Source organism: Nothoprocta perdicaria, unplaced genomic scaffold (genome assembly GCF_003342845.1).
Source record: "Nothoprocta perdicaria isolate Ctin4 unplaced genomic scaffold, notPer1 scaffold_92, whole genome shotgun sequence".
In the NCBI taxonomy this organism is placed as follows: Eukaryota; Metazoa; Chordata; class Aves; order Tinamiformes; family Tinamidae; genus Nothoprocta; species Nothoprocta perdicaria.
This window is the reverse complement of record NW_020456221.1, coordinates 2159863-2187606: the sequence shown is the minus strand read 5'-3', so window position 1 is coordinate 2187606 and position 27744 is coordinate 2159863. Positions and strand designations below refer to the sequence as shown.

The 27744-nt window shown below is 34.3% G+C and overlaps 1 protein-coding gene across 1 annotated transcript in view; it reads left to right on the top strand.

Annotated features, from left to right (window-relative positions):
• The window catches only part of YTHDC2 (YTH domain containing 2), a 30562-nt gene extending 3504 nt beyond the window's left edge, over positions 1–27058 (top strand). The window contains exons 3-30 of the mRNA XM_026052829.1: positions 682–878; positions 2480–2679; positions 3198–3364; positions 5032–5134; positions 6314–6470; positions 7085–7192; positions 8329–8477; positions 8786–8921; positions 9316–9442; positions 10454–10519; positions 11499–11677; positions 11874–11970; positions 12058–12145; positions 12229–12309; positions 12755–12837; positions 14252–14357; positions 14472–14591; positions 14924–15196; positions 15713–15839; positions 16320–16525; positions 16935–17130; positions 19275–19384; positions 20235–20527; positions 20970–21147; positions 21872–22075; positions 23921–24103; positions 25438–25535; positions 25668–27058. Of these exons, the coding sequence (XP_025908614.1) occupies positions 682–878; positions 2480–2679; positions 3198–3364; positions 5032–5134; positions 6314–6470; positions 7085–7192; positions 8329–8477; positions 8786–8921; positions 9316–9442; positions 10454–10519; positions 11499–11677; positions 11874–11970; positions 12058–12145; positions 12229–12309; positions 12755–12837; positions 14252–14357; positions 14472–14591; positions 14924–15196; positions 15713–15839; positions 16320–16525; positions 16935–17130; positions 19275–19384; positions 20235–20527; positions 20970–21147; positions 21872–22075; positions 23921–24103; positions 25438–25518 (4015 nt within the window). The 3' untranslated portion in view covers positions 25519–25535; positions 25668–27058. The remainder of the gene's footprint in view (positions 1–681; positions 879–2479; positions 2680–3197; positions 3365–5031; positions 5135–6313; positions 6471–7084; positions 7193–8328; positions 8478–8785; positions 8922–9315; positions 9443–10453; positions 10520–11498; positions 11678–11873; positions 11971–12057; positions 12146–12228; positions 12310–12754; positions 12838–14251; positions 14358–14471; positions 14592–14923; positions 15197–15712; positions 15840–16319; positions 16526–16934; positions 17131–19274; positions 19385–20234; positions 20528–20969; positions 21148–21871; positions 22076–23920; positions 24104–25437; positions 25536–25667) is intronic.
• The last annotated feature ends 686 nt before the right edge of the window (positions 27059–27744 follow it).

Genomic DNA, 27744 nt, shown 5'->3' with positions numbered 1-27744 from the left:
CTTAGATATTTTTATAATTCTGAAATTAACTCTTGTATTCGCAAGGAGATAGACGCAAAGCAATTATTTAGAAAACAGCTGCGTGCAGTGCGTTACAACCTGTGTATCTTCTTATCCCCTGACAAGGCAGGGTATTTTACTTTTCGTGTGGTCTTATGCTGTAATCGTAGCAAGTCATGTTCAAGCTGTACTGATAGATTATTTTAGTCCAGGCACAAAATGGTTAGGTCTAAGGCAGATTTTCAACAATTCTTTGCAATTCAATAATGGAGTTCAGTTTTAAAACAAGCAATAACCTCCAACTCTCTTAAATTTGTCTCAAGATCATTGTGCATTGTGTCACTATTGATTAATGCACTGAGTGATGGAGGTTTCTACTGTCTTTTGGGAAACAAACGCAATGATAGCCCTTTAAAAACAAGGACAGTTGCACAATGGAAGCCTGACTGTAAAGCTATACTTGGGTTTAGATGCCAGAAGTCACCAGTTTTTTTTTACTGCCGTATTTCATGTTAGTAGTATGTGATTTTTGTAAGTGTTTTAGTGCGTTGTGCTTGGAAGTTTCTAGATAGGCTTTTTATTTGAAAATAAGGTGAAAGTAGCCAAGAATTTTTGTCACATATCATTACAAAGAGGTAAATAGCTTACTTATTCATTATTTGTGACTTTTTTTTCTCTCAGGAAAGGAGCAAATAGATACCTGACTGTAAGGAAAAAAGATGGTTCAGAGCTCGCACATGCAGTAATGTCTTGCTGTTTGACTCCTAATACAAAACACGCTGTGCGGAACTTAATTCAGAGATTTCCCGTCACAAATAAAGAACGGACAGAACTTCTACCAAAGACTGAGCGAGGAAATGCTTTTGCTGTTGAAGCAGGTATGTTCAGATATGGACTTGCAAATCAACACTGTCTAAAAATCAAAAAAAAAAACCCAAAAAAAGAAAAACAAAGCTCTTCTTTCTGTTTCCTTTCTTATGCCGAATGAAAAAGTGCCCCAAACCAAATAGCTTATTCAGTTGGCCTTTAACTTTTAGAAAAAGATTTTGTAAACCAGTTTTCCTGGGGAGTGTAATTGAAGCAGTCATGTCATCCACAATCTGATAGTGTCCTTTTCTACCGATTTACTTCTGAATCTTTTGACCAGTTGCAAACAAATTTGGCTGGAAAAGTACATTTCTTAGACATTAATTCCTACACGTTCTGAGATGGAAGTGGAGAGAGAACCTCTCAGGACTCCTGTGTTAGATCACTTTTATTAGGAAATCAGTTTGAATTCTACTACTCACAGTAGAATATGAAAGGTTTTATTGGAAGATATACTTTTGATATATCAGTGTTTTTTGTTGTTGTTACTTTGTTTTATTAACACAGAATGATTGTTCACAGTATTTTTGTGCTATAGCGGCTCTGTGTGGAAGAGCTACATTCTGGGCTTGTGTACAAACCTAGTTGTAGTGTACAGAAAATACTTCCATCAGTAAGCTTTGTTTCATTGAGATCCATCAATTTTCTGATGGATCATACTTTTATTAATTTGTAATGGGTAATACATTAATAGGTTAACAGATTGTTTAATGAATTGGGGGAAAAGATAATAAAAGTACTTAACAGCAGCTATTTGTAAAGGGAAGGTGTAAACTAATAAAAAATGTAAATTTAATCCTTTTAATTCTCCTATATTTTTGGTGCTGTTAACCTGTTGTTTTACATCTTTTTTTTTGGCAAGACAATGCTTCTTGTAATTTTAAGCTGTTAATTACTTTATGTATGATTGAATTTAATTTTAGGATAGTATGTACTAACACTGAAATAGTCTCAATTTATGAAGGTTTACACATTTTTTGAACACTTACAAATTAATTTCTAGTATGTGATGGTGCTCACTTTGGGTCTAGGGCTATAGTTTCTGCAGAATTTGTATGCATTATTTAAAATAAATCATTTGACCACAGCATCAGAATATATAATATAGACCAAAAGGAGGTAATGAAGATAAGAGAGAATATGAAAGGAGAAATATAAATTACAGTATTTTTTTTCTGAGAAGACATATTGTCATTTTGGAATAAATTAAAGTGCATTTTTTTTAACTATGGACTGTCCCTGTGCAAACAGTGGAAGTGTGGATTTGTAAAAGTGATATGAAGGTGAAGGAAACATACCAGGCTGCTTTTTTCAGGTTTTGTTTGTTTTAGCTTTTGGTACATAATAAATGTTTTTGAATTCCTGAGGAATGTCTTGAAAAAAATCTTTTTCTCAGAATAGCTCTGAAGTAATAACTCATTTGAAAAATACTCATTCCGAGGACAGTAACAGGATACCTTGCAGTGATTATGTGTTTTAAATATATGCTGGATGCATCAGTTTGTTTATAGCGATGCCTATGAAATCAAGAATGTCATTTCTTACAGATTATTTAGCAATAGTGACTTTTTTTCCCTGTCTTTTCACATGCATTGTTAACTTCTCATTTCAGAAAACAGAGAAATGAGCAAGACCAGTGGGCGACTTAACAACGGTATCCCTCAGGTTCCAGTGAAAAGAGGGGAATCAGAGTTTGATTCCTTCAGGCAATCGCTACCAGTTTTTGAAAAACAGGAAGAAATTGTCAAAATAATTAAGGAAAATAGAGTTGTTTTGATTGTAGGAGAGACTGGATCAGGAAAGACTACTCAAGTATGTTACTATAATGAAATTAAAAACAATAAAACTTTATATTCAAAAGAAATACAATTTCTGTAATAGAGAATTTATTTATTTGCCCTAGGTTAGAAAATCTTGAATTTTAATAGAACTCACTTTCTTTGTAACTCTTTGAATTCTTTAGCCGGCTGATACTTATTTAAAAAGTTATTTTGCACAATTTTATGATACAGTTTTCCATCAAAAATTATTTAAAATAATTAAATGAATATATCATTTTGTTTAGGTCTTCCAGTTCCTTTTGCAATGTATTTTTGTAAAGATCTCTTTGAAAGAAGAGGAAAGAGCTTTAACCTCTTTTTTCTGAGGGTAGTAATTCTTAACATTAGAAACTTAATTTTACTTTTTGTTCCTTCAAGTATGCTTAGCACTGTAACTCACTGTGAATCTTTTGCAACCTGTGTAATATTCTACCTATTTATGGTAGAATAGAATAATATAGCCTGTAGCTGTATTACACTGAAAAAAATAAATCCAGATTTTTTTAATAGATTCCTCAGTTCCTTCTTGATGACTGCTACAAGAATGGAATTCCCTGTCGTATATTTTGCACTCAACCTAGACGCTTAGCAGCTATTGCTGTGGCTGAAAGAGTGGCAGCAGAAAGAAGAGAAAAGATTGGCCAGACAATTGGTTATCAGATCCGATTGGAAAGCAGGTAATAATGATATTTTTTCGTCAGTTGTCTTGTGTAGGTGTCTCATAAGCATTTTCAAGTACAGTATTTTGGGGAGCCTAGAAAAGGCTCAAAGGAACAAAATTCATCCTTGTTTGTAAAGTATAGAATATGTTATATCATGGAATGTATGTAATTTCATGTAATGGAATATTTTAAGGTATGAAACAGTTTCATTCTTGTAAGCTTGCAGTTTGATGTAGTAGATTCTTACATAAGTGAATTGCAGGAATATTCACTCAGTTTGCCTTTTGGTGGTGTTGGAAGGCATGTTCTGTATTACTTGCAAATCAAACCTGCTTTTTCCTCCTTTTCCGCCCTTTTTTTTTCCTCTTTCGCGATGCATAGGTTGTCATTCTACAAGAATGTAGGTAAGAGGATCAGGATGCTCTAAGAAAAGTTGTATTGTGATAATTAATAGGATAATTACAAGGAGAAAAAAAAAAACCAAACTTTGGAAGTGAGCAGTAAAGTTGAATGCAACTATGTAATTTGATTTTAATTTATTTTATTCTTCAGCTTTCTTTTTGTTTTTAAAGCATCAAGTTATACAAAAACAGATTTCTAGATCACGTTAGGAATATTTTCCTAATATTCTGCAATATTTTCCTAAAGCAGAATAGGAATGGCTGAAAGTCTGAAATTGAGTGACATTTCAGGATTCATTGAGCTGTGTAGTTGATGAGGTTTTCAAGAATGGATAGTGGTGTGGAGATGAGTGAGAAGATAATAAACAATGTGACTGGTTGTGATGTCTGTGTGGATGAAGAGAGTAAGAAGTTAGAGAAGAAAAACTCAGTGGAACAATTGAGACGAGTTATGGAAGAATCCACAAAAGCTCATAAGCCTAGAAGGAATTCAGAGAGATACTAAAGATGAATTACAAATCATAGAATGCTTAAGGTTGGAAGGGACCTCTAGAGGTCATCTAGTCCAACCCCCCTGCTCATGCAGGGTCACCTAGAGCACGGGGCACAGGGCTGCGTCCAAGCGGGTTTTAAACATCTCCGAAGAAGGAGACTCCACAACCTCTATTGGCAGCCTGTTCCAGGGCTCTATCACCCTCACTAAGAATTTTTTCCTTAAATTCCTGTGGAACTTTTGGTGCTTCAGTTTGTGGCTGTTTCCTCTAGTCCTATCGCTGGATACCACTGAAATAGTGGCCACATTTGAATCACAATGCGATTCATGTGTGAAAATACTATGATACCTGAAGAAGCACCAGTAATTATCAGATGAAAGTGGATGGGCTACTAGGAGCAGTGTGGAAAAAACATTTTCCACAAAAAACAGAAAATACTTTCTGTTCTCCAGTCAATTTTAGGCATATGCAAATATTTCTGCAAAGCAGTCTCTTCAGGCTTTTTCCCTAGTGTGAATCTGACTCTGTTAATGAAATCAATTGGATTTTGAAACGTAAGTCCTAAGATTCTTCAGGAACTCCCAGAGCAGGAATCTTTTAAAAAACACATAGTGAGCCTGAATTCTTTGATTTCCAAAAAAAAAAAAAAAAAAAGTTTAATCCCCCTTTTGGTGAGCAGCTATCAAACCCCTTAAACTTTAATAAATAGAGCACGCAATAGCATGTATTGACATTATACAGTTAAATGGTACAGAAGACTAAAATATTTTTTTGAATTTTTTCATAGGGTTTCTCCAAAGACATTGTTAACGTTTTGCACTAATGGTGTATTACTACGCACACTAATGGCAGGAGATAGCACTCTGTCAACAGTGACACATGTTATTGTGGTAAGAAACCCTTCTTTCATATGAAGGGGAGCAGCTGCATATTGCTAAGTGTAACAGCTTACATCCTAGATATTTTAAATGCAACAAAATAATAAAAACTATTTTTGTTTAGGTAGAAATAGAATAAAAGATTTATCTGTTTGTTTTTGTATTTATCTGATGTATCTTATAAGGTACAGTTCTTTTTTTCTCTCTTTTCCTTTGTTATAAGATAACTATTTTATTGGCTTCCTTAAGGTTGTGATGATTGATTTTTGGAGTATCATGATGCAGTTGGGGAGAATAGTACCGTAAGTTGCTTGCTCTTTCAGTAGAAGAATATTAGGGAGAACTTTGTAGATACTGTTCAATGTGAGTGTATCAGAATCTTACAGATCCTGTACCTTAATTTTGAAGTCAATGTTTGCACAAATGTCTTCAAGACAGTAGGTAATCTATTTTCAGGAAATTACTTGAAGGTATTAGTTTGCTATGTGAAGACTCCCACTATGAAGTCTGAGAATGGAAACAGTTTATGGAAACAGTTTATTACCTTGCCAATATTAAGATCTCTGCTGCTGAAGACTGCATGATCTTAGTTCCTTAAGTACCAAAATGAAATGGAGAAGAATGCATGAAATATACATTCAGTCTAAAACCTTGTATTTAAGTCTATACTCTGTACATTCATGATGTAAAACAGAATAAGACTGCAGCAGCAAAGCTGATAACATCAGTTATGACTCGTGAGGGGTAAGCTTGCATGTGATAATGTATGTAAGGAATCCTACTTTTTCTGTGATTGTGGGGTAGCTTGTGTTTCTCTAAATGCCCAAGAGTGCTAAAGTGAATGTTCATTTTAAAAAAATGGCAGTTTTTGTCAGTCTCGTGGAAATGAGATGCCTTCTAATATAAGTTTAGATTACAGAAGTCTCTTCAGCTTCAGAAATCAAGCTATATCTTGGTAGTACCTTAGCGGTACAGCCTGCTCTGATCAGCTTTTGATACTTTTTGAAACAGTTTGACTTCTGGATATTAAAAAACAATCTTGATTTAAATTCAGTGATATATACTTTTTAAAGTGGTACATATGTAGTATACCAACAAAATACATGTAAGAAGAACAAAATACATGTACATTAAGAAGTTTGTATTTCTGAGAAGTTGTAATCCTGTATCTGATTTTTTTTTCTCTTATAGGATGAAGTACATGAGAGAGATAGATTCAGTGACTTCTTGTTAATAAAACTGAGAGATGTGTTGCAAAAACAGACTGGATTAAAGCTAATTCTTTCCAGTGCTGCTTTAGATGCAAATCTTTTTATTAGATATTTTGGGAGTTGTCCAATAATACACAGTAAGTATTTATATCAGCTCTTAAGTCTTTGTAGAGCTCTTAAAGGAGCTCTACAAACAATCAATATGGGAAAAGAAATCGGGGTAAATTGAAGGCTATTTGGAATGGCTTATTTCTTAGGGTGTATTATGTTATATTATTAGCATTTCTTTTTATACTTCTCTTGAAAGAAAATATTTTTATAAAAAATGTTTTTGTTATATCTTGCACAGAAGCTGTATTTTATATATAAGTGCTGTTTGTACTGTGGAAGCTAAGTGTGTATTCTTATCCTTTAGCCTAAACAAAAATTGATATTTTTTTATAGTATAGCAGAATATCACTCTGGATGATATGTGTCTTTACCCATGGTACTTCAGTGGAATTCAAGAAGTTAGCAGAAGTCAGTGTACTGGGCTGCTATTTACCCTTTTAAATGTTAATTGGTTTTGCTGTCCAGTAAGCTTCAGAGAAATGCCATATGAAAATGCTTTTACAAGATTTTTCAAGGAAAATAATAGCTATTCCTTAAACTAGACCGCTTTTATTTCTCATTTCCACAAAATTTCATTTTTTATTAAGATGAACATTCAACTCAGGCAACATCTAATACTATGTGCATCATTTATTTTCAGTACAAGGAAGACCTTTTGAAGTTAAAGAGATGTTTCTGGAGGACATTTTACAAAGCACTGGCTATACAAATAAAGAGATGGTTAAGTACAAAAAGGAAAAACAGCGAGGTTGGTAAACTTTTTGAGGCTGGGGAGGTGAGAGGATAGGTAATGAGGCTTGCTGACTTTTTAAAGAATTTAATATGATGATTCTGTGTGTAAAATTCCAAAGACAGAAAGCTATCTGAGATGAGATTAGGTGGAAGCAAGCATTTGTGGTCTCAGTGTTTGCCTTACTGAAGTAGTTTAGGTTAAAAAATATATATTTTTCACTTCATTTTGATATTTGCCTATTTTTGCTGCTATTTGATAAATATTTTTCCTAGTTATTGAAAACTATGGAATATAATTTTGTATTTTGGCCACATGAAAAACATAGAGGAGGAAACTATTAAATGTTGATGTTTGGATGCAAATTCAACTGCAGCTGTTATTGAGGCAGGATTTTTTTTTTAACATATTACACAGAAGTGGTTCCTAGTGGCAACATTTTTCACTGTGTTTCTCAGACATTAATGTGTATAGAAACATGAATCTATAGTCGTACAAAGACTGTGGACTATAGTCTACCAAAAGGAGAAAAAAAGTTGTCTTCAGGTTGATTAAGTATATTTATTATTTCAAAGGAAAAAAAAGTATTTGTAATTTACAGCTAAGCATTGTTTTTTAAATTAAGAGCTATTGCGAATTGATCCCTGTATATATAGCATACAGTCCTAAATGCACAGTTGTGACGCTGCTTTGCTTCGATTGCAGTGGATGGAAAAGTTCAGCTAAAACATTCTGTCTTACTTGTTTTCTGTCTTACTTACATTCTGTCTTACCCTTGTTGTTTGGAAATTAGTTGTACATGCAGGACCTATTTCATTTCTCTTTTGTTTTTTCACTTCTGGTATAAGATCTGGGAATTCTGTTCCCTGTTTACTTAGGAAAGTCTTTTTAAATGGACCAAACTGTGTTGTAACTGTGCTGTAGAGTTGGGAGATTTTAGTGCCAAAATGATATGTATTTGCCTTGTTCTTACAGCAGAGCTCTGCAGTGATAGAGTGTGGGAACCTTTAGGCACTGAAAGTTTATATTAGTCCGTTCTGGATTGAAGTTTTAATACATGAAACCTTTTGGCTTAGTCCTAACTTCTTTTGTAATCGAAAGCAATGGATGATTAAAATCACTTAACTTTTTTTTTCTGGAAATATGTGTTTTAGAAGAAAAACAGCAAAACACTCTTACTGAGTGGTATTCGGCACAAGAAAATAATAGCAAACCTGAATCTCAAAGGCAAAGACCTGTCCCAAGTGTGGCTGAAGAGTATGATCTGTTAGATGATGGTGGTGACACAGTATTCAATCAACTGGTAAGCATTTCCTTTTGTTGGAAAAAAATTATTGTCGTTATGTTAGTAGTAACTTAACAGTGGTTTATAGCAGCATTACTCTCATTGAGTTTCTCAGTATTAACAGATTGTGAAAGAGTAGTTTCTTTTCTTTTTTCTAATTAGTTTAATTGTTCCAGAATATAGACAGGTAGGGTTTATAAGATGATGACAACAGTTGTACGTAAAAGTTGATAACAGTTATTGTTGTGAGTACCTGAATATGATATGAAAAGAGACGAGAGCTTTCAAAAAAAGATTTGTCTTTCAATGCTGTTTTTTCCCTTCAGACTGAAAAAGATGTAAATTGTCTTGAACCATGGCTAATAAAAGAAATGGACTCTTGTCTTTCTGACATCTGGTTGCATAAAGATGTTGATGCCTTTGCTCAGGTGTTTCATCTCATTTTAACTGAAAATGTCAGTGGTAGGTCCCCTCTGTTTATTTTTTCTACAGTAGGAAGGAAAATAGCCAAAGAAACCTCAGAAATTCAAGTCTGTCTCCAATTTCAGATTTTGTGTTGCTTTTGCATATTAATGCTAGCTGGAATAATTACTTGTACAGGCTGATTTGGATTAGAGAATTGTGTAGTTATTCATTATCAGAATTGTTCTGAAACATAGACAATTGTGTTATAGTGTGCTTTTAACATAGTGTTAAAATTTTAAAAACTGATTGTGGGATGGAGTAAAGAAATTCTACCTTGGCTAGCTTAAATTATAACACTTGTGTGTGTGGTTTTTTTTTATATTTTTATTTTTGTGTGTGTTTGTTTCCTTCTGTTTCCTTTGTTTCCTTCTGTTTCCTTTGAACCTGTCAGTTGACTATAGGCACAGTGAAACCAGTGCGACCACACTAATGATTGCTTCAGGAAGGGGCTTTTTGAGTCAAGTAGAGCAACTGATCAGTATGGGAGCAAATATCCACTGCAAATCGTCCAATGGCTGGTAAAAAAAAAAAAAAAAAAAAAGACTAAGCTAAAAAGAATATATATTCTTTTATATATAAATAAAAGATTTCTATTTTGTTTTCTGAATGAATTAATTTATCAATTTATCCAAATACAGTAAGTGGTAATACATTTTGATAGGCTAGGCAATTTATATATTTTGTTTCATCATTTTTTTTCCTCTGATCTCAATGAAAATCTTAATTAAACAGTCTTGAATATAAATTTTTATTTTCAATGAATCCCATTTACACACTGGGAAATAAATGATAGTCTTTCTGCATTAATTGAAATAGAACTGAAATAGTAGGTCACTTTTACTATAAGAGAATAACTTCAACAGGACCGAAAAAAATAATATTACAGTTGCAAAGTCCTTTGCAATAGTATAATCATAAATGTGTTTTGTCATTTTAAAAAAAACTCTACATCAGATATTTCTGACCGTTGATTATTTCTTTTGAAAAGCAAGATGTAATTTACTGTAAATTGTGATAATATGGAAAGACTTAGGATTCCAGAGTTCTGACATATGGTAATATGGTTTAAAAAAAAAAAAAAAATTGGAAAGGAATGCAGACATAGAGAGGAACAAAATACACATTACTGTAGAAAACTTCTGGGATGTGACTATTCAGGATGACTTCTGGGTGCTAGTGAAAGGGTACTGCAAAAGGCATGACTGATTTCTGCACGTTGATGTGTGTTTTCTTTTTAAGGAATTGATGGTTTTTTATTCCTTACTGTTTCTGCCTGCACACTGCAGGTATTTCTGTATACAAAGGGTATTCTTACTTGCTAGAGGGTTTATATGCCTGAAAATCATGAAGCTACTTATTACACTTGTTTATGCATATGCAGATAGGATCTTTCAGGTTCAGCAGTGAGTGTACTGCTAAAATCACAATGCAGAAATTGATAGGAAAAAGTGTTCTGTATCAGTTGCCTGCTGGCATAATGTAGTATTTGGAAGAGAGAAATAATAAGGATCACTGTGTAACTCCTTTAGGATGGCTTTGGATTGGGCTAAGCACTTTGGACAGACGGAGGTTATTGACCTTCTGGAATCCTACAGGTAAGCAATAATTAGTCTACAGGAATAACATGTAGAATGTCAGTTTCTGTTTTGCTATGTGTTCTATTAATCAAAACAGTTTGTTGGTTTGGTGGGTCTTGAAATCTGGTTTAAATAGCTAGATTCATGAATATAGAAACATTTTGAAAATGCACTGTTACTACTCAACGGTTTTTTATATTCAGTATCATAGTGATTATAAGCATAGTGATTGTGGCGTAGATTGTAGCTGTATATGTATATAAGCACAAGTTAGAACTGCAATACAGAGCTAGTTCTAGATTGTAGTTCTAATGCTTAGGACATCTTTTATGTCAATTATGTTTATCTTCTTCCCTGATAGGAATGTGCACATGTAGGCAAGATGGCATTACACAGCTAATTACACAGCTATCTGTGTAATAATAATAGCCATTTTGGAATGAAAGTTCGAGCAACCGTGTTCTCAGATTAAGACTCTGAAATTAAACTGGAGTGTATTTGTGTTCTGTAGTAGGGTATTGTTTTGTTTCGGGTGTGTATTTCTGTATTGTCAATACGTGATGTAGCTATACCAAAAGAAACAGAGATGAGCAAGACATCCATTAAAACATTGAAGAATTGTTTTTTGATAGCTCAATTAAGTGGTAGCACTGTCTTTCTTGTAGTGTAGTTCTTTTTAATAAGGTACCTGCTTAGACTTCCATGGTAGGAGAATAATTAGAAAATAGGTGTTGATTTTTAGGAGTATCCCTTTAAGCAATAAAACAAATGTAATTCATACTTTTGGTTCTTGCAGGGTTGCTTAGTGTTATATTTCAAGGAAGTATAAGGTGATTAAAGTTAATACTAACCATTCGAGTTGAATAATTTACTGAATTAAGTCACTGAGCTGTACTAGTGTTGTGGAGATGCTGTGCTGCTATGTTTTAAATATTTCTTATTAAATTCAGTCATACCAGTCATGATCTGAATAGGCCTGTATGTTTATATATCTTAGTGCTTCACTGGAGTTTGGAAATCTGGATGAAAGTTCCCTGGTCCAAACAAGTGGTAGTGACCTCAGTGCAGAGGACAGAGAATTGTTGAAAGCATATCATCACAGTTTTGATGATGAAAAAGTGGATCTGGATCTGATTATGCACTTACTTTACAATATCTGTCATAGTTGTGATGCTGGTAAGTCAATATACACATTTCTAATAAATTGCTGTAAACTTAACTTTTGCTGATAAATTGTGCTCTCTGTTTAATAATAATGAAAGGGTAAAATCTTTTGCTTGCTGTAACATTGTTCTTAAGTATATTTTGTATACTCAAAGTGAGTTTAATTAACTTTGTATACAAACGTCTTTTTTTTTTTCCCCTCTCTTAGGAGCGATTTTAATATTTCTTCCAGGATATGATGAAATAGTTAGCCTGCGAGACCGCATTCTTTTTGATGACAAAAGATTCGCTGATAATGCTCACAGGTAGAAAACCTGATTTATACTGTTGATTGGAGTTTTTACTCTTTAAAACAAATGCTTTAAAAAAAAATGTTTTCTGTCTTGCATTAGATACCAAGTTTTCATGCTTCATTCAAATATGCAGACTTCAGATCAGAAGAAGGTGCTTAAAAGTCCACCTTCTGGCATCCGCAAAATAGCAAGTATCATATGACTTTTTGTGATATTATATAATTTGCACGGACTCTTGTTTCTACAATTACTATTTTTTTTTAATTACAGATTCTTTCTACTAATATTGCCGAAACCAGCATCACAGTCAATGATGTTGTATTTGTTATTGATTCAGGAAAGATGAAAGAGGTATGGATGGCCTAAATTTCCTTTTAATTAATATTATTTTACAATACTAATGCAACAACATAAACTTTTGAGGATTTTTTTGATTTACTGGAATTAGTGGTTAGTACCTGTTGGAAATCCATGTCAAGTAACAAAGTATAATGAGCAGTTTTGACATCTGACAAATACTGATAGCAAGCAGCTCTTAAAACCCTGGAAAGGATTCTGTAGATTGTTGTTTAGACCTCTTTTAGACTGGTAAACCTATGATTTAGAAAACTGTAGTGCAAACATACTGCAAAGAGGAGAACATAAATATATATTTGAAACGGAACTCCTTTAAGACATATTCTTTATCAGAAGCTGCTGCTGTTAGTTTTAAAGAACTTGTTTTGATGAGCTAATTATTAGTACTTCATTTCATATACCTTATAAAACTGTATTTTTGTGTTCTTTTCTGTTACAGAAGTCTTTTGATGCACTGAATTGTGTCACCATGTTAAAAATGGTGTGGATTTCAAAAGCCAGTGCTGTCCAGAGAAAAGGCAGGTAATAAATGGTTCATATTGAATTTATTTTGCAAATTTCTAGTATCTTATATGTTTTTTTAAATAAAGTCTAGAAAGTAGGAAATGCCACACTGGATTACATCTATTTCCTGTCTAGCAATAGGCAATAATAGTTATTTCACAGAATCACAGAATATTCAAGGTTGGAAGGGACCTCTACAGATCATCTAGTCCAACCTTCCTGATCAAGCAGGCACACCTAGAGCATGTGGCACAGGGCGGCATCCAGGTGGGTTTGGAAGAACTCCGGAGAAGGAGACTCCACAGCCTCCCTGGGCAGCCTGTTCCACGGCTCTGTCACCCTCACAAGAAAGAAGTTCCTCCCCACCTGGGGATGGAACTTCCTGTGTTCCAGCTTGTGGCCATTTCCCCTTGTCCTATCGCTGGCCACCAGTGAAAACAACTTGTCCCCTTCCTCCCTGCATTCATACACGTAAATCATATCCCCTCTCAGCCTTCTCTTCTCCAGAGAAACAGGCCCAGTTCACTCAGTCTCTCCTCAGATGAGAGATGTTCCATTCCCTTAATCATCTTAGTTGCTCTTAGTTATTTGGGGGGAGCTAGAAGATAGGGTCAGCATATACTTTATCAGAATTTCTCAAGTCCTAGAACATTGTCTCAAGGATTTTCCAAATCTTTCCCCTCCATTTGGACCTGTTACCTTGATTTTTTTTTAAATGAACATTTAAATGAACATTTTCCTCTTCTGCATGTGTAGCAAATACAGTATTTAATTAGAGAGTGTCACACAGGTTCTCTCTCTGTGAACAAAGAACTGTGTTTTGCTAGTTTTTAATGCCTCTTTATCCCTATATTACAAGAAATATTGAACAGTCTTTATTCACACGTCTACAAACTGTTCATGACCTTATAGGCCTTATTCTTACCAGCATTAGGGGGTAAGAGAATATATACAGTAACAAAATTTGGGAATATAGTATCAATATTAACCTGCAGGAATTTGGGTGTGCATATGAACATTTGCGGTCTCTGACATTTCCCTTTTAAAGCTGTCTGGTTTTTATTCTTGGAATAACTTCCTTCTGTTTTGGATTCTATTCTGGATTAGGAAGAAATATAGTTAATTGCTTACATTTCTTACATGAAGGACAGTGAAATTTGGGTGGACTTTACATTAGCATTAAACATCTGTTTAAATATCAGCTATTTTTCTTTTATCAAATCTGGTGTTCAGATCCTGGTGTTATCAAATCTCAGTTTGTGTGTGGGATTTATGTTTAATGACAATTATTTTTTGCATTAGACCTGCTTTGGTATCACAGTTTATTGGCTTTTTTTGTTTGCTTGTTTTTAGAAAATGTAAAATAAAATAAAACCAAATAATTCACAATGTATTTGTACTTATCAACAGCTATTAATATTTTATTTTCAAGGGCCGGTCGTTGTCGGCCTGGAGTTTGCTTCCGTCTCTTCAGCAAGCTCCGGTTTCAGAATATGTTGGAATTTCAGACGCCAGAACTTCTAAGAATGCCACTTCAGGTACACGTTTGGTTTTAAATCATGCTTTTTCTTATGTAATATGACCACACCATATTAATAAGTACAGAATATTGCATTTTCCAGAGTGTTAATAAGCTGTTTTCTAATTTACAGGAACTTTGTTTGCACACAAAATTGCTGGCTCCAATTAATTGCCCAATTGCTGATTTTCTAATGAAGGCTCCAGATCCTCCACCAGCTTTAATTGTGAGAAATGCTGTGCAAATGCTTAAGGTCAGCAGTGGAGTAGATTACATGGGATTTGTATTGCCTTCTGTTTGTGGTGTGTCAATATGTCTTATGTCAATATGTTCCCTACTGTTGGGGAGTCTTTTGTTGTTTAGTTACTCAGGGATGCTTTGGGTTTCTTTTGTTTTAATTTTTGTCATGTGGACATGATAAAAAGGGCATGTCCCTTTAGGGGACAGAGACTGTTGGAAAGTCCTGTCTCAAATTTGACACAGCTTGACTTGCGTTCTTAGTATTTGACAACTAATTTAGTTAATGTCCCATATTCAGCTTTAGCTGTGAACTCATTTTCCCATTTTTTTTTCTTTTTAAATCAGACAATAGATGCTATGGATACTTGGGAAGATCTCACTGAACTTGGTTATCATCTGGCTGATTTACCAGTAGAGCCACACCTGGGTAAAATGGTGTTGTGTGCTGTTGTTTTGAAGTGCCTGGATCCTATTCTTACCATCGCTTGCACTCTTGCCTATCGAGACCCTTTTGTCCTACCGACACAGGCATCTCAGAAGCGCGCAGCCATGCTGTGTAGAAAACGTTTTACTGCAGGAACATTTAGTGACCATATGGCACTTCTCAGGGCTTTCCAGGTATTGTCATCTTCAGAAAGAGTACTAATCACCATAGATTTTGTATCAAATGAATTGGTGTGTCTATAGAGTTGGATATGGAATAGCTAGATTTATAGTATATTCTTTAGAGAGGAAGATGGGTTTGGTTTTTGCTTAGTGGCTTTTCTGTTTATTGAACTCACTAATAATTTTTCTGTAGCAAACATTTTTTCAAAATATTTATATTTTTACCTTATTACTTGCATCTTTTCTTAAACTCTGAATGTTACGAAATGATTCCATCTTTAGCTATAGGTAATAGTGTGATAGGCTATAAAATAAGAGATCCTTTATGTTAATTTAAAGATGCAATTAAAGATGACTTTTATATGATCAATATAACATGTATGTATATATCAGATATGGGTTTTGTGTTCACTTTATTGACATAAATTTTTCTATACTTAATTTTTGCTTTACTTAATTTTTTGCTATACTTAAAAATAATAAAAATATACTCAAATTTATAGTCAAATGTAAAAGCATTATTTACAGGCATGGCAGAAGGCGCGGAGTGACGGCTGGGAGAGAGCCTTCTGTGAAAAGAACTTTCTTTCTCAAGCCACAATGGAAATCATCATAGGAATGAGAACACAGTTGCTTGGTCAGCTCAGAGCCTCAGGTAAATAGCTCGTAAATAAACTTAGAATAGGTTTGAAGTTCAGCTTGCTAGGAATGTTAACAGTTTTCACTAGTATTGGTTCTTCTCTTCTGAAATACTGATACACAATCATTGTGAGCAGGGTGCAGATTCTGAACTGAAGAAATGTTGCTGGGGGACAGTCAGACATGAGCTTGCTGAAAGCACTCTGTTCCGTGCTTCACTAGATTTCATAGTGCAAGATTAGTTTTACTGGATTCTTACATCCTGGTAAATTATTTCTGTGTGAGATGTTAAGCTGTAAAAGTAGCTATTTTATGAGAGTAAAAATCATTATCTGCGTATATCTTAATCTGATGCTTTTTTCCAGGTGGTAAGGTTGGCAATGTGAAAAATGCAGTAAACTGCATACTTGACTTGACTTTGTTTCTTAACAGAATTTTGAGAAGGGAAAAAGTATGAAGCCCACTTCAACACATCTTTGTCCTCTTCCTTGTTCAGGTTTTGTTAGAGCCAGAGGAGGCGGCGATATCAGAGATGTTAACACCAACTCTGAAAACTGGGCTGTAGTTAAAGGCGCCTTAGTGGCTGGGATGTACCCAAATCTAGTGCATGTAGACAGGGAAAACCTCATTTTGACTGGACCAAAGGAGAAGAAAGTACGGTTTCATCCTACTTCTGTTCTTAGCCAACCACAATATAAAAAGGTAAAAATCTTTTGAAATTTATAGTACACAAACCAGAGTCTTCTAACAAACTTAAAAAAGCTTTAAAATTTCCCTTCAGATTGTCAGTACTTTAAAAGCACCATGTGCACATGTAAACCACTTTTTACAAAATATTTTATCCTTCAATTGCTGAAATAAAGAATTGGAGTTAGTGTGTTGTTTCAGTATTGTTTCATCAGAAAGTCTTCCACTTACGTAGAAAAAGAGAAGATGGTAAAGTTAATAAACTGTTCTGAAGATACAGTGATTCTACTGATACAAAGAATGGGTTTACATTTTTTTTTTCTTAAGCAAAATATTTGGTTTCGAGGTATTTTATTCAGACCCTCACTCTTTTAATATCAAATAAAAGGTAAAACAGCCTAATCTCCTAATTGCTTTTGCACAGATTCCTCCAGCAAATGGGCAAGCTGCAGCCATTCAGGCGCTCCCTACAGACTGGCTTATATATGATGAAATGACAAGGGCTCACAGGATAGCAAATATCCGATGCTGTTCTGTTGTAACACCTGTCACTGTGTCACTCTTCTGCGGACCGGCTAGGTTACCAAGTAACGCTCTGCAGGAGCCGTCGTCTTTTCGAGGTGTGATATATATGTATCTGTTGATATGTAGTAGTATGTGAGGGGGAAAGACTTTTTTGAGAATATTTTACATATATATGTGCTTATATATAGCCTATATTATACTAAATGATACTAAATTATTCTGTATTATACTATATATATGTGTGTGTGTGTGTGTATATATATGTATACACACACACAAACACACACGAGGTAAATAGCAGAGCTACACCGCTAGAGTTCTTGTAGCTGTTGAGTAGCTTATTTGGCAATGTAATAAATGACTCAGTATTTTACAAATAGTTTTCAGTATAGCATCTTGATTCTTTTGAATATAAATTTTGACTGTTGAAAAGATAAATAATGAAAAAAGAGTAGCTTAATTTTTCAATAGTATCATCTATGTTCTGTCATATATGAAGATAATGAAACACTTACGACAGGGATAGTGATGTCATTGTCTACTGTAGACCTGTAGCAATTGGAATTGTTTTTCTTTGTAGTTGCTGTTGGATCATGACAGGACAGCAATAGTTCCTGTGTTGTACCTATATTTCACCAGTGATCATAATCTTCTCTGATTTTTTTTTCAAGTGCTCTTCTCTTTATCATTATCTTTATTACTTGAGCAAAGCCTGATTCACAAGAATATTGTAATACTTTAAGACAGATTGTTAAAATATGACCATGGTCTTTTCTTTTTGAAGAGAAAGACAGCTCTGTACTTAATGAATAAGATAATATGACTATTAATTTGTCATCATAGAATTTATAATTAATACTAAATTACTTCTGGCTAAGGCAGTTCTAGTTAAATGCTGCATATCCTTCAATAATTAACTTGAAGATCTGTTTTTAATCTCTGAAACTAGTTTGAAATACTGTGTGTGGGTCAGGTTCACTGCTGCCTTCTTAGAGGCATGAAGAATCTAATTAGGACACATTTTGTTCTTGCTGATTAACTAGGTGACCTAAACATAACTGTAATAAGCAATTTAATTCTTTTTGAACAATGATTACATATTTGGCATGTCAGACCACTGTTCTTTCCCTAGATACGATTATGTAGCATGCTTTAGAGGAGATGATATGACTGTGATAGTTCTCCCTAAATTGTAGCAGCGGCTGACAATTGCTCTGTTTATGCTGTCTTCCTACCCTCACTTTTCCATTCCCTCTTTTACTGTACCTAAAACTTCAGTGGTGTAACCAAGGGCAGAGTCTGGTCTGTGCAGTCACTACAAGGGAAGGGCCAGTGTGAGGTTTATTTTTAACTTCATGGCCGTGGTAAGCATGCTTTTGGCTGGAAGGATCTTATGTTGGACATTAGGAAAAACTATAATCGGCCCATTACAGTACCTATTCTGGAACTACTTAGTTTGATGCTAGGTATAAGTATCTTAAGAATAACTTAAAACACGTTGAAAAGTTTTTCTAGAGACCACTTTATTTTACAGATTGTTCAAATTAAATAATTTTTAATGACAGTTATACCAGACCATGAAAGTAATTTGGACTATAAAGGAATCTATTGTATTATTTAAATGGACTGGCATATTAAATCAATGGGAAAAAAAGATATATGTGTATATATGGCCTCCTCTTTTCATTTTTGATAGAAATACTATCTCAGTATCAAAGAAAGAGCCTATATTAAATTACTAAAGCTTCCTTGTCTTAGTGTTTAATTAGTACTCATACTGTGACGATACAAAATTTTTCTGAGAACCTGACTTTATAGCAGTAGGTATTGCTTTTATATGGGTTTTAATCTGCATTATTAGGAAATTAAATATAGATCAATATATGGATTTGCAGATAGATTTAGGCATAAATTTGTGTGCTAATAGTTCATCGATGGAACTACAAAATGAGTCAATTGCAACAGTGCAGAGGTTTACATAATATGATTCTTGGTGTGTCTGAGTATTTTAGATGTACTAAAGTAAAAGCAGATTAACAACTTTCTAAATGAAATATTTTGACCAAAATAAAAAAAAAAGATTAAAATGCCTCTGTGTTTAGAAGTAGTGAAGAGATTGTAATGGAAATTTAGAAGGGAAATGGGTATATTTCAGGCAATACAATAATATTCAGTATTTTATATGCAATTTGGGACACTGTAGAAATGCCGGTATACCCTTTATATTTGTTTCATCCAGTGGATGGTGTACCTAATGACAGTAGTGATAGTGAGATGGAGGACAAAACGACTGCTAATCTGGCAGTGCTGAAGCTGGATGAATGGCTCCATTTCAAACTGGATCCTGAAGTAAGTAGTGTATCGGTTCAATGCTTATTTTTTGAAAAAGAATATATATCTATGTATTTATCATGTATTTATTACTTTTTTTACATTTGTAAGAATTTCTTAAATTATCAGGAAGTAGAGAATTTTCTTTAGAGAGAAAACTGTATTTCCTCCTCAGAAAAGGATGGTTAAAACAAGCTTCAGATAAAGCACTCAAAATTGGAGGTAAGGTAAGAAAGACAGGGAAAAAATATATTAATAAAAGTCTTCATAACTTGAGAAACTGTGGTGATTAGGGATGGGATGTTGTTAATGCTAGGAAGGGATGTTATTAATTAACTGTGAAATCCTCAGACCATTCAGTTCCAACTGAGTAGTGTATTTTCTAGAAGTATGGAAATGTGTATATATATATGAAATGTGGGACTTGGAAAAACTAGTGCATATTTTGATAGCATGGAAATTGGACTGTAGTGTTCTAAATTCAGTCATTAAATTTGAGCTGAAGTTTGCCTTAGGAGAAGGATGTCGTTTGCAACTGATCTTGTTTTCCTCAGCTGTGAATGAAGAGCATTTTAAAGTGAACAGTAATAAATCCTGCAGGTGCAGAGATAAATGAAATAAAAGAGTTTAAAAAGAGTTCTAGATAACCCTAGAGATGAAAGGGTAACTCTTACAAGTTTTCTTAAAATGACCACCTTTTTCAGATTCTGCCCTTCCCTCTTCACCCCTCCAGTTTTAGTCTTGCCAATCAGTTTGACACTGTTATTTTTAGAATTCCAGATACTCTCTGTCCAAGAGAGACATAGATGGCCTGTATCTCGCTGATCTAACTGTGATTCATCTTTAACAGATTTAAAATTCCTTACAGGCTGCTGGCTTGCTGTTGCAACTCAGACAGAAGTGGCATAGCTTATTTCTGCGTCGTATGCGAGCTCCTTCTAAACCATGGTCTCAAGTTGATGAAGCAACTATAAGAGCAATTATAACTGTTCTAAGCACTGAAGAGCAATCTGCAGGTTTGCAGCAGCCATCAGGAATAGGGCAGAGACCAAGACCTATGTCTTCTGAAGAACTTCCTTTAGCGTCTTCGTGGAGGTCAAGTAACAGCAGAAAAAGCTCAGCAGAAACAGAATTCTCTGACGACACTTCTAATGCTGAAAAGTAAATTGTTTCATGCCCTCTAGAGATAGATAATAAGCAGTTACTTTTGAAGATATAAAAGCAGCATTTGAATTTCAGCTAGTAATAAAAAGGGGTAGTAATGGCATGTGTTTCATAAGAGAAGAATGACAATACAGTTGGCAGAAATGCAGCTGTCATGCTGTAGTTGTGTTTTCATCACTAAAAATTTCTTATGTTTGAGTGAGAGTCGGTCAGAAATGTGTTGTCCATGAAATTTCATCTCTTGATAGAAGTAGAAGAGTTATAACCCAGCATTCAAAAACAATGTATAATAAGTATTTTTTAAATTAAGTTATTTAATATGGTTTGCAACAATTTTAATGTAGGTAGTCATATGATAGGCTGAGATCTAGCTCTGAGTTGTACTGCTTATTAAACTCTTAGTGTGTTAAACTATCCTTAATTCACCTTTATCTCTTAGGGTTCTAATGAAGTCTGCGCCTCCGGCATTTCACCAGGCACAGAAGTACAAAGAAAGAAGCATTTTGCACTCCAAGAGAACTTCAGATGACAGATCAGATCAATCATCAGTGAAGTCTACGGACAGCAGTAGTTACCCTAGCCCATGCGCCAGTCCTTCTCCTCCCTTGTCTGGAAAGGTAGAGTTCTCATAAATCATCTTGCTCTTTAATATTAATTGTATTTCAGAAATAAACTAGGTAATATCTTTTTCTGCAATGTATTGTCTTATATTAATAAAATAAAAGCTTAAAATAGATTTTAATTTTAAAATCTGTGCAATACAGTTTCTTTTTAGAACTTAAAAGATATATTTGAACCGTATACTATATACTGCATAGTTCAAATACTGTTTATTTGAAGAATAAACCCCGGAATACTAAAAAACAAAATTGTTCCTCTCGGCGCTCACTCTTTGGAGATTTTAGTAAATACTCTTACCTCATAATAACTTAAATATTGAAAGAGTTAAAAGGGGAAGACCTTGAATGTTTTCTGATGGTGAGAAATGTGAGTAGGGTACTCTAGACTATAGTCTAGAGCAGTTAAATTTTCCTCACCTGAAGGTACATAAAACTGGGCAAACTAGATTTAATTGCTGGACTGCTACTCTTTTGTGCTTGCTTGTGATCCTATTTTCAAAACAACTGATTATTTTGAAAGGTGTTTTAGAAATGAAAAATAGATTTGAAATACTTTTAAAAGCTGAGCAAGGCAGTAACTCCTCAGGTTTTCTTTCCCCCTCTGGGGAAGAAGGCACTCAAGGAATTGCTGTCTTTATGTATTAAAATACTTTAAACCTAAACATTAGAAGTAAAACCTGTTTTATTTTAATGTGGTTTGTATTAATTTATTTTTTTCTAGGGCTCCAAATCTCCTTCACCAAGACCAAATATGCCAGTTCGATATTTTATAATGAAAAGTAGCAACCTGCGAAACCTTGATATTTCTCAGCAGAAAGGTATATGGTCTACTACGCCAAGTAATGAGCGAAAGCTAAATAGAGCCTTTTGGGAGAGCAGCGTGGTGTACTTAATATTTTCTGTCCAAGGATCTGGACATTTCCAGGTGAGTCCTTTAAATGTTAGCTTCAGCTGGTGGTTTAAGAATGCAACACGTTACTGTGCATAATGTGTAGGTTTTTGCTTATGGCTTCTATCTGTCTGAAAAATAGTGCAGGAAAGCAAGTTATCTAATTGATAAGGAGAAAGTGTTCATTCTCATCTTAAATGGACCTTTTTAGCTAACAACTTGCCACTCGAACTAAGATTGAACTGAACAACCTCCAGGATTCTTCAGTAATGTTTTAGATCCTAGGATACTCCCTTTTTTCTTTCCCTAAAAAAAACAAAGCATAGTATCCTTCTTTTTTGCATGCCAAAAGTAAAATTTAAAATAATAAAGAATTATCAAACAGAGGATTTCTAGATTTAAGAGACTTCCAGGTCTCTTTGTAATAAATTTGAATAACATCTGCTTTTCCTGAACAGATTTCTGAAAGCTAGATGGCTAGAAATCCACAGCTATATTCTTTTCAGAGATTTCCCAGTTTCAGATGTTCATGCCAGAAGGTGTGATCGTTGTGGCCTGTTTAAAAATAAACAGCTTAAAAAAAACGCAACTTACTAAAATCTTGTATTTAATACGTTTTTGTTAGTGTGGTAGTCATCAACAAAAGCTTACCAATTTCAGATTAAGGGCTTAACCTGGTGGAGTAGAGAAGGTGCTCTCTGTGCTGTAGAGAAGGCTAAACTCTGTTGTCCTTAGTAAACGAAGTTAAACTTGTCTTGTTATGTACATGTATTCATACAAGCCAGCTAAATCTAAAACAAAACGAACTAGTTCAAATGCAACAGTCTTGGTGATATCACTGAGAGATTGTGATGGGAGGGACATATAATGGTTTGGTAAACACAGAAATATATATTTTGAAGCCATCATGTCAGTTGTGATTTTCTGCTCAGTAATAAGAAAGTGGTAGGTGGGTCAAATTAATTGCAATATTGGAAAAAAAGAAGAGGAAGTGAAATATTTTAGTTTGTTGAAGTAAGGAGTGTAGGTAGCTGATGTTACCATGTCCTTCAATTTCATCAGTAAAGTGAGCATCTGTGGGAATATGAGCCTTACGCTTCTATTAAGATGATCTTCCATAATGTTTCTTTTTTATATCTCTTTTCTTCCATTGATTTACATTTGAAATCTGAATTGTCAGGGATTGCATATCTTAGTAATATATCATATTGGTAACCAGAGAGTCCAATGGAAACAGATTTGCAAGATTATTTCACGGAACCCTTTTCTTCCCCCTGTAGCAGGGGAGTTCTGCTTAAATAGGAATGAGAATCACTTTTGGATTTGTGGTATATCATTCCCTTCCCCATTCACCTCCCCAGTGCCCCACCTTCTTGTACATTTGTCTTATTGGAATTTCTTCCCACTTTGAAGAAGAAAACAGCCCCTTTAACTTATCTCTTTTTGGGAAGAACAGCTACATTCTCTTGTAAACCATGTAAAAGGTCGTCAAACGAGAGGGGGTAGGGGAAGAAGGGAAGGGATCTCTACCAATGAGAAGAATAGGATATAATCTTGATTATTTATGCTTCAAATGGTTTTACTGTACTTACTATTTTGAAAGATTCTATTGCAAAGGATTTAAAAAATGATTATAATTGTCAAAGTTTATCTGAGGGACATTCTCAGTGGTTAAACCCTCAAATGTGTATTTCCAGGGGGGAAAAATGATGAACTTCTTGAAATGTTTAAATCTAGAAAATTATTTAAATATCTTGCTTAATAAGATAATATGTGCAAATTACTACAACTAATTCATAAGTTAAGAAGTCCAGTTATTTGATTCCAGAGTGACCAGATGTCCTCTATGTCCTTCCTTTCATATTTCATTTTTTTTTCCAGGGTTTTGCTAGAATGTCTTCAGAGATAGGACGTGAGAAAAGTCAAGACTGGGGATCTGCAGGTTTAGGAGGTGTTTTCAAGGTGGAGTGGATCCGAAAAGAAAATCTTCCTTTTCAGTGTGCACACCATTTGCTCAATCCTTGGAATGACAATAAAAAAGTACAAATAAGCAGAGATGGACAGGTAATGTTATTCCCTCATAAAGTCTCCTTTATTGAGAACCGCATATTTAGCTTCTTTGGACTTGACATTTTTCTCGCCTCTGCTCATTTAAATGTTAATCTGAATCATTGTACACACACACACACGCGCGCACACACACACACACCCCCTTGTGTGCTGCTGCTTGTGCCTTACTGCTGAGGAAATAGAGACTGTAGAACTACCAACAGGAAAAGGAAATGTATATTTAGCAGTAGGAGTTCTGATGCAACCATGCCTTTGGAACAATAGGTTAAATGATAAAAGCTACATTGACTGACTGCAAAAGATAAGTTTTAAAATGTTATAATCAAGTAGATTAATTTCTTGGGAAAAATATTTAAGTACAGCATAAATTAACTGTAAGAGAATAATACAGAATAGTACACAAAGCAAATAAAACTTCCTACCAACCATGGAAATTGATTGCTGTATATGGATAAAGATATATAATTTGTAAAGATATATAATTGTATAATTAACAAAATTGTATAATCATATTCAAAAGCTCCTGTTCTTCTAGCTTTCTGGTTTTCTAGTTACAGTGAGCATACATATGGAAATAGGCCTATAGTAACTGAGGCATTTAAAATCAAATATAGAAAGTCCTTTTGTATAGTCATCCACTGTTTTTTTTGGAGTAGTGTCATGTGCTTTGGAGCTATAATGGCTGTTTTTTTGCTTTAAGTTATGAACAACTTTAGTAAAGTACCACTGTTTTTGGTCAGTATCATAGAGTCTTGTAAAATCAAAGCAGCCATTTACTTATATGTTAACAAAAACTTAAGTTTTCCAGAATTGCAGGCTTCTTTCTGGAGCTTTTCAGGTTTGATATTGTCACATTCAAATAAGTGCTCAAAAATGCATACATAAGTTTCCTCTGAAATATATAGAGAATCATGCCATATGAGGTAGAGTTTAGGACATATTCTCTAGTCTGCTAAAGGCAGAAGTAACTGCAAGAAGAGAATTAACGCAGGAGCTCTCTACAGCAGTTTCTGCGACCTCGCTGCTTTTTCAAAAAAAGGGCACAAATAGCAGCGTGATGTCAGACACTTGTCAGACACTTTATTCCAACAAATTACCCTGAAAGGAAGAAGACCCTAACAACCTGTAAGCCAATTCAGAGATAAATAGATGTAAGAAGAAATACAAATGAGCTTTTTGAAAAACACTACAAGAAAGCAAGCTGAAAGAGTGAGCGCGAGAGTGAGCATGAGAATTTCAAATAAATCTGTTTTTCTGTAATTTCTATATAGGCTACTATATAGTAGTAGCAGTTCAAATAACTCCCCTAATATCCTGTTCACCTCTAGGAGCTGGAACCACAAGTTGGAGAGCAATTGCTACAGCTTTGGGATCGCATTCCTGTGGGAGAAAAAAATTCAACTGATTGAGCATGATTGAACTAGAGGTAAGTAAGATACTTCATGTGTTACTATATTGGTAGAGGAAAAGTTATCAAGATAGAATTTATTGTTTACAGTATGTGGTTTCCCTTTGCAGTTTGAGGAACACTTAATATTTATTTAATACTTTCTTTCAGATGTGGTTGCCAAAGCATCTTTTATAACCAGCAGTAGCAGCAGTGCCCCTATGACGTAAAGATGTGGAAGAGGCTGGTGCAACGAGATCTTGAAGTTGCCGGTGATGCTCTTAAAACCGCTAACACTGGGAAAATAGAGGGAATTCTCTCAATTTCCTTGTGATAACAAATGTTGTAAGTTTTCATCAGGCTGTTTTTGACTGAATGACAATTCTTTAGAATAGGATATTCAGTGTGCAGTTGACTTTAAAATAAACAAACAAAAAAAAGTTGAGTTCAAATGAAGTTTAAAACAACAGAGCATGTAAGTTCACTATGGGTTTAGCAGGCAGTTTAAATGCACAGTTAGCACTTAAACAGTCTCAACACAGTGAAAACTGAGAGAAACCAATGTAATATTAATTAGTCTTGCTGTTTTCTTAATAGAACTTTCCAAATATTTTTAATGTTTCTAAAAAGTACTTTTTGAACTTTCCTGTGTTCAGTGTGAGAGCGTCACATATTCAGACAAGTAGGAGAATGTCAAAGTTATGTTAAGTAAATAAATAGAGTAAGACACTTTTTTGAGAGAACTTTGGTCCAACATTTGTTTCCACTTTGTTAGCTATCTTCTTTGAAAGACAATATCCCTTTGATAAGCTTCCTTCAAAAAAGGAACCTTCAACCTTCAAGGAATCTTCAAAAGCCCAAAAAAGGCTTATTTGAGTCGATATTCTAGAAAATCACTAACATGGGCATGGTTAGAAGAAGATTTTTTTCCAAAAAAATTGACAGTAGATTTTTTTCACCTTTTAATGCATCATCATACTTTCTCTATAATTTTTCTTTTTTTCTTCGATATTATTTCTTTTTTTAATAATTTTTTTGGGGCTTGTCATTAGAGATGAAATTACTGCAGTGTAAGGGTGATATTTATTCACTCTGTTCACTGGCTGCACTTCCCTTTGTGGTCATTCCTAGTACAAACTGAGAGCTTTCTTGCTTCTGAGTAATCTTTTGTGCATGTTATTTGCTAGGAATATTCACACAGAGTTCACAGTACGCTGTATTCATCCTTTTTTATTGTGTAGTGACTTCTGTACATAAAGAATAAGCTTTGTCTTTGTAAGAATAACTGAATCCTCCAAAAATCCTTGGTTTCTAGACAGGTGAGGATACGTTTTTTTTTTTTTCCTTTCTTTCTTTTCTGCCTTTCTTCCTTTCTTTCTTTCCTTCTTTCTCCTCTCTCATGTATGTTTTTGGTAAGCAGTGGGCTTGCTGTCGTGTATTTCAATGACATGCAGGAAGTTTCCTTAACTTCAGTCAGATGGAGGAAGATAGTCAGATGGAGAAAACAAATATGTTTCTGTGAACTTAAGGTATGATGAAAGCATGATTAGGTATGCTCTCCTTTCAGCATTTAGTAATTACTGTTTAAAAGAGTTCTAAATTCTGTAAGAGACAACAGTCTTAAAACACTCGTGAAAGGAGACAAAGTCATGAATGGCCTTTAACAGTAGGGGAAGAGGAAACAGACTTTTGAGTATCCCTTTTGCTTTTTTTTTTCCAGAAAAACTTTATGTTGGTTATCTACATTGACAACTGATTATCCCACTGATTTTTTTTCTTTGTATCTATTTTTTTAATTCAAATTCAAGAGTTAGTTTGAAAAGCACATGATTTGAGGTCATAAATAATTGAGTCCCGTTCTGTATCATTGCTTATGTTTTCTTCTGTTAAATTTTCCCAGCAGTGATTATAAATTTATATTTTTGTATTTGACTGTTCAGTGTTTTGAAATACAAAAGCCTCTGTAATAAAGTTCTTCTGAATATTAGTTCTGGTTTTAAATTGTTACTTTGCAAAATGAGTTTAAAATATTTTCACCAAATTCAGTGCTGAGACTGCAATAAGGTGTCACTTGAAATCTGGTATTATGCACAGAATTTATAGTGTAGTCAGTTTAAAGTTATAGAAGGGAAGGTAGGTGCTAATTATGTACTGAGACTTAAAACTGTACATTTAAAATCCTCCTTGCTTTGTGAACGGTTTCATGGTCATCAGACTTCCTGTAGTTTGTTACAATTTACCAGACAAG